At 43.6% G+C, this 7,714-nt stretch overlaps 1 protein-coding gene across 1 annotated transcript in view; it reads left to right on the top strand.

Moving 5' to 3' along the window:
• The window catches only part of LOC107087877 (Down syndrome cell adhesion molecule-like protein 1 homolog), a 97,596-nt gene that overhangs the window by 49,191 nt on the left and 40,691 nt on the right, over positions 1-7,714 (top strand). Inside the window, 2 exon segments of the mRNA XM_015379698.1 lie at positions 6,215-6,361; positions 6,435-6,713. Of these exon segments, the coding sequence (XP_015235184.1) occupies positions 6,215-6,361; positions 6,435-6,713 (426 nt within the window).

Here is a 7,714-nt window from a genome sequence, read left to right as displayed (position 1 = left end):
CATCCATCCATCCATCCATCCATCCATCCATCCATCCATCCATCCATCCATCCATCCATCCATCCATCCATCTTCTTCCGCTTATCCGGGGGAGGCCCAGACGTCCCTCTCCCCAGCCATTTGGGCCAGCTCTTCCGTTGGAATCCCAAGGCACACCCTGGCCAGCCAAGAAACATAGTCCCTCCAGCGTGTCCTGGGTCTCCCTTTGGGTCTTTTTCTTGGTGGGACATGCCTGGAACACCTCACCAGGGACGCGTCCAGGAGGCATCCTAACCAGCTGCCCGAGTCACCTGAACTGGCAGATGTGGAGGAGCAGCGGCTCTACTCTGAGTCCTCCCTGGATGGCTGAACTCCTCACCCTAACTCTAAGGGAGAGCCCAGACACACTACAGAGAAAACTAATTTCAGCCGCTTGTATCCGATCTCATTTTTTCTGTCATGACCCAAAGGGCATGACCATAGATCAGGGTAGGAACGTAGATCGACCGGTAAATCGAGAACTTTACCTTTTGGCTTAGATCTCTCTTCACCACAATGGACTAGCACAGCGCCTGCTTCACAGCAGACGCCACACCAATCCGCCTATCGATCTCCTGCTCCATCTTCCCCACATTTGTGAACAAGACCCCAAGATACTTAAACTCCTTCACTAGGGTCAGTACATCCTCCCAACCCGGAGAAGGCACTCTACCCTTTTCTTGCTCAAGATTGTCTCGGATTTGGAGGCACTGATCCTCATCCCGGCCGCCTCACACTTGGCTGCGAACCGCTCCAGTGAGAGCTGTAAATCACGCCCTGATGAAGCCAATAGAACCACGTATAGCAGATGGATACAATTTCTGCTTTTCTTTATTGTATTTTTTCCAAAGCTGTAACTTTGAATTTTTGACTATGAAACTTGTATTCTCACAGATGAAGATCATGTAGGTGTGATTTGACAAACACAGATTATTGACTTTCAAATTCAGACATTGATGCATATGCTTTTATCAACAGCCGTTTCCCCCATTGCTAAAAATGGAGTCCCTAAAGTTAAACAGAAACTGTTCATGCATCTCCTGTTTTAGATGTTTTGTGGCACGTGCATGTGTCTTTATCCCTCCATCTATCTGCCCCAAAGTGTGTTCCGCACTGGCTCTGTTGCTCATTATCTAGTCAAGTCAACATGAATAAAAACTGAGGGAGCACAGTGATTTCAGATTTAGTAATTAATATTTCACTCCGTCTGACACTCTGCTTAGAGACTGAAGGCTTGCATAAGCGATAGGGATAAAAGAGGTTTAGACAGACGATATGAGAGTTCACTCAAAGACAGGAGCAGAATCGTCTCAAGATTCAGCCAGTGAACCACCCGGTTAGGATGGACAGACACGGAGATGGATTATCTGACTCCAGTTGTGTAATCAGCGTTGTTTCCACGGCTGCAGATGGGACGAATTCAGTCCGCTGCGGAGGAGAGAACCTGGGGACCGAAACAAAAAGTGTGGCTTTGACAGATCCAGCTGACTCCCCCCCTCCACCCTTTTCTCCTGCAGCCTCTCTCTCTCCCCCCGCCTGTGTCAGGGTGTTGTGACAGGCATGTCTTCGGTGTTGTGAGAGTAGCAGACTTAAAGTGCTTATTATCCTGTAAGGCTTCATTCTGGGGGGCAAACAAAGGCTGCTGTGAAATTGCAGCCTGTGCCTCCTCTAAGGTCATGATGTAGTGAGAGAAACGCTCCTTAACTGCCACCTTCAGCGAATCAGCTCAGCCTCCTGACTTAAAAACACAGGAATTTAAGGTCAGATATCAATGCTTATAGGCATACTAATACTATGCTACCAGCTTGATCCTATAGAGGACAGGTGATAATCTTTACAGATTAAAACTAAACAGATTACCAGGAATTTCACTTCAGGTGTTAAACTATTAATTCATCAATAGGGAAATATTTTAAAGTCGTACGGAAGTGATATTTAAATGTCAAATCATTCTGGCTTAAACTAAAATGTACTCTTTATCAGACGATATTGTCCCGAAAGTTAGAACATTTCTGTCTTAAAATCAGTTTTTTTCCCCCGTTATCTTATGCAGGCCAGTTAATTATACGTCAGCCTGTACACCTTAATTCGGCCAATCATATATCAACGGTCATCTGTAAATTACATTTTTTTGGTCATAGCATCTTTATTCAGATGTCGCAGCTAATATACGCAACAGTTGAAATAAGAATCATTTACTGTACCATTGAGTTATGTTCAAGTGTTCACGGGGATGGACGTCTGTGTGTTCGGCAGGCTTAGAGCTAACAGAACTGGCAGCGTTGAGAGGCAAGGGCTCAAACATGTACGGCTGTAAGCCTTCTACACCAAACCAAGCTTCTGCCACCCTGGCGTCCTCTTCCACAACAACCTGATCCTCGCTTTCTTCTTCTAAATAAAAAATGTATGACGGAGGAGACTCCTCCATTACCTCCGATACAAAACTCTCCTCCTCTTGCATGTTTCCTCTGTCCATCCTTAACAGTGTCGTTGCTAAATGCTACTTGATCCCAGTGTAATTTCCCATTGGGAACCTACTAGCACTAAGTTGCTAACTGGTGAGGAAGATGCTTCCGACAAACCGGCTAAAACCAAACTTGCTTGCGAACCTTCCACCACAAGAATCCCGACCCCTTGATAAATGACCAATCACATTCACTTTATTCACTCATGTAAAGTCGGGCACCACTCGGGAGAATTCGGAAATGCAACTGTTGGAACAGCCGCTTCACTACGACTTTAAACATCAGTTCAGATTTATTGGAAGAAGAAAGTTCCCATCCCTGCATCAGAGAGCTACTTGTTGGATCTGTGAACGTTTTTTTTGTGCTTGAAACCAAACTAGCAGAATTAGTGGAGTTTGGAGTTGCAATCCACTTCTTAAATTTATCTTTTCCAGAAGTTCTGCAATCATACTTTTTCTCTCACTCCCAACTTGGTGGTGGGCTGCATACTTAACATGCCTTCCCTGGAAATGCCTTTCCAAATGATTTTTATTATTTGAAAACTTCTCGTTTAAAGCAAACATGCAGGCAATCCTTCCGCATTGGTAATGAAAGCAAATTATTCAGTCCATTCTTATTTGAATCCTCTTTTCTCATCGGCTATCTTGCTTTTTTTCCGTTTGGGATCCATGGACGCGCCCGCCACTTTGTTTACAACAGCCACGTGCCTGGCATTGCACCGTGCTGAAAGATGTTGCAGGCTATCAGTCAAATCCTCCTTTACAGAAATGTTTACATTTATTATTTAAATGTATTTAGTCTACTTTTTTTTACAGCATTACAAACATAACTAATGTTCGTTTGACCTCCTGTACACCATCTTAAAACAAAGAAAAGAAAAAAAAATCAATTTCATACATTTTTGAAATAGCTCCAGGGAGCCTCTTGAGCCGCGGGTTGCTAGCTGAAACTAGCTGATTGCATCCAGTCATTGACTTTGCAGGATTCTCTCTTCCTGGATGAGCATTGGTTATTTCCTTTAATTTGTTGGCTCTACAGCAATCCCTCACACTGAGCATGCATGCAGCGACTGGGGAGGAAAAACGTCCTTTTAACAGGAAGAAACCTCCAGCTGGACCAGGCATTTTGGATGCATGTGCATTATGAAGTGAGACTGGTTGTTGAGCTGCTCTGTTCTTTTCTTATAATTTACAGTCTGTATTCTGTTCTTTTTGGTACGTGTCTGAGCTAGAGCACTGTCCCCCTACCTTACGGGGCAGGTGATAGTGCTGCTGGGAGTCCACAGGAAAAGGTCTCTGCAGCCAACTGTCGGAAATTTCCCATCTAAAAATGGTTAGAAAGCATATTTTAGGTTTGTGGTAAAATGCAAGTATCAAACTTTTCCCCTGGTAGATTTTAACATATTTTGTCAATGTAGGTATTAATCTGTTTCGCCACTTTTTAGTAACAATATATTTAAGTTGATTAATAATAATAAGAGAATCCAAAAGAATCCATCCTCCTGGCTTTTGTAAAACCAATTGAGTTTGACATCTTTATATTGATTTACTTGCTCTGTAGAAGTGATCACGGCTTGCGTGTAGCTTCTGTTTCCCAAACGTTTTCTGGTTCATCTTCTCTGATTGGTTGATGGTCTGCATCCAGCTGCAAAAATTAAGATTTTCCTATTCCAACATCAGACCAGACGCCCTAGATTCTCAAAACAAATTTGGTCTGGAAGTAGCATTGAGAAAAAACGGTTAAGGAAATGAGCTAAGAATCGTTTACTGTGTCGAAAAAGAAGGAATGAGTCTCTCAATGAGAGTAAAGACTTAGCGCATAGCTCTCTAGGAGAGAAACGAGACCATTCTGTGCATGTAACTAGCACTGAAACTTATCGTCCTCCAAACACCTTCCTGTAGTACCTGATCCACTGATTAATGCTGTTAACGTCTGACTGCTATAAATGGTCCATGTAGTAATGGGGGTAGCATCCATTTTGGATGTGGAAATGTGGTACCATCCTGTTGCACCAAATTTCCAACTTCTGATTCGACGTTTTGTATTGTACCTGCAACCGAAATTTATTTTGCAAATCATTTAATAATTGGATAGTCAAAGATTGGTTTAAGAGGACTTTTGGGGGAGGGTTTACTGCACTGTTGGCAAGTTTTTTGGACAGTAGGCTTACAGGAAAGGGGTATGAGAGAGGGGGAGACACATGCGGCAAAGAACCACAGGCCACATTTGAACCCGGGTCGGCCGCATCAAGGACTAAGGCCTCCGTACATGGGTCATGTGTGCTAACCCCTGCTCCACCAAAGCACGCCTCTAAAGAAGACTTTTTATTAAATGAAACCAGGTGAAACTAAAACTATTACACTTGAGGAGTTCTGGATAGAGCATATTGACAGACGGAAAGTTCTTTTTATCTTAAAGATAGGCTCAACACTTAAATGGTCCTGCTCCATCCTGTCAAATAGGAACTTTTCTGTTATGATTGGTGACGTCTCTTTTGTCAATTGCTACTCTCTCTTTTGGGGTACCACAGGGATCTATTCTTGGTCCTATTCTGTTTTCTTTATATACGCTGCCTTTAGGGGCGATCAAGGAAGCACAACCTGTCATTTCATTGCTACACAGATGATTTACAAATCTATTTGTTTATGAAAGCAAAGGACAGTAAACTTCTTGCTTGGTCGTATTACTGATATTAAGTTGTTTCTTTCAGACAATTTTCTTAATTTGAATGAAAGTAAAACAAAATGGATTATTTTCAGTACTCCAGGTACGCAGAATGGCCCAGCTCTGAGTTCGGGAGCTTTGGCCCCTTACACCAGATCGGCTGGTAAAAATCAGTAATGTTATAAAAATGAGCATCTCACACCTTCAACTTGTGCAAGATGCTGCTGCTTGCTTTCTAACTAATACATCCACACGTGTACAGGTCACTTCCTTTCTCTATACTGTGCATTGGCTCCTGGTGCATTTTAGAATAGTTTTAAAGATTTTATTGTTTGTTTTTAAAGCTTTAAATTGTCTCGCCCTAGAGTATTTGTTTTACATTTTTACTTCGCGGCAGCATAACCGTTCATTGCGGTCTTCAAGTCAGCTGGTTTTAGAAGACCCAAAGTTGAGATATAAACTGTGCAATTTATGCCCCGAGACACGTTAGCCCGGATATTCGCACTGTGGCAGATATCGCTCTTTTAAGGTCCAAAGTAAAGACATATCTGTTCAGGCTGGCTTTTGATACATAGCAGTGGGGTGATAATTTTATTCTTTGTAACCTTTTTGTTTTTAATGTTTTCTATGTTCACTCTTTCTATTGTATGTTGTGACTATACTGAATTTATTAAGGACTTTGGGACCCTGCTGGTTGTTGTAAAGTGCTATATTAATACATTTTGGATTGATTAAATGCAAAATGTTTACAAATATTTTCAAAAATTTGATATAATGACAGCTTTAAGTAGGTCACTCTTTCAGCAAAATGTGTCTCCAGTTAATGATTAATTGATCTCTACATTAGTTGATGATTATAATATAATATATAATTATAATTCAATAATCGATGAATTACGATTAATTGTTTCAGGCCTGTTTCCAATTGAAATTTATGACTTGGAAGTAAAAAGTTTTGACTTTTGTAGACAAATGGAACCATTAGCTTCTGTTAAAATAATATCCCTGAACTCCCACTTTTCCTTTAATGAGTCATTATTGCTCTGTGTCCCATGCTTCCTTCTCAGGTAACCGCTTCTCTCTGACCTCCTTTGGAGCTCTTTACATCTCTGATGTTCAGAAAGAAGACGCCCTCTCCACATACCGCTGCATCACCAAGCATAAGTACAGCGGTGAAACACGGCAAAGCAACGGGGCCAGGCTTTCAGTAATGGGTGAGAATTGGGTTTTTTTTTATCTGGTCTGTTTTACTTTTGTTATTTTGTTAAACTCCATCTCCCCCCTCAGACCCTAGCGAGTCCTCGCCCACCATCTTGGACAGTTTCCAAGCCGGGGAGGTGTATGCAGGCCAGAGCATCGAGCTCCCCTGCATAGCGGGCGGCTACCCAAGCCCAACCGTGCGCTGGCTGAAAGATGGCCGATCTCTGCCCTCGGACGCCCGCTGGACTCGGCGCTTGACCGGGCTGACCATCAGCGACCTGAGGCAGGAGGACAGCGGCAGCTACGCCTGCGAGGTCACCAACAGTTTTGGCTCAAAGGAGGTGTCTGGACAGCTTCACGTTATAGGTGTGTGGCACTCTCACTGACAAATAACCTGACAGTTTCTCTCCTCTGAGTGAATCATCCTGGCAGAGGGACACGTTTCTGAGCCGTCTTCTTTTTTGGTTGGAGGCACGACTCGGCAGCGGTCACACTTCCAGTGTGTCGGTAACAAATGTGTGTGAGCTGCTCGATGCCCCATCACATCAGGCCTCAAAAAGAGAGACAGGGGCAGTAAACTGCAGAGTGTGACTCTCTAACACAGCTGCCAGCAGCGTTCACCATCACACACTGAGGCTGGGGAGGATGGAAAGCAAGACGAGGGGTCACGGAGGGGGCAGTCAGATGTCCAGACAGTGTCGGAATGACATTATCTGCTCTGTAATAACAGGATAATAAGAGCAGGTTGGATAAACGCAGACTGAGGAAAGCATACAAAGAAACAAAGAAAGGGAGGCGAGACAGAGGGAGAGAACGGGGAGGAGGTAGGCTTTGCCAGTGGGCACATCATGGCAGCACACTCTGTGACTCTGACAAGGGGGGGGTTGGGGGTGGGGGGGACCGAGATGCCCCCCAGCATACACCACCAGCTGCCTTATTGCTCACTGACATTTACACACACACATGTACGCCCCTTAACATGCAGGCAGGAACACACGAGTGGACGGAGATGTGAAGAGATATCACCAGCTGCTTTTTTAATGAGTGTGTTTGAACTGATTGAGTCACCACCGCTGACTGCGCCCCCTCTGGCCGTCTGCTTGGACGAACGTCCATGCCCGTTACACGTTTAAACCGCCGCCTCGTGAGGCGAGGCCCGGTTGCCTCTGATGCAATGATTAGAGATCACATAACCCGTAGCAACAACATCAAACAGTTCAAAATAGTAATGTTAACAAATACCAAACTCATATTAATTGTCAAATAGTAATTTATTAGATTATAATTAGTTCAATCTGATCAGCTGATAACAGAAGGAATTTCTTTGATTGTTGTAATGTTACTTACCACTAGAGGGTGCAGCTGTT

This window comes from Cyprinodon variegatus, unplaced genomic scaffold (genome assembly GCF_000732505.1).
Source record: "Cyprinodon variegatus isolate N-32 unplaced genomic scaffold, C_variegatus-1.0 Scaffold198, whole genome shotgun sequence".
NCBI lineage: Eukaryota > Metazoa > Chordata > Actinopteri > Cyprinodontiformes > Cyprinodontidae > Cyprinodon > Cyprinodon variegatus.
The sequence above is the reverse complement of the archived record's forward strand: the minus strand, read 5'-3'. Positions and strand labels throughout refer to the sequence as shown.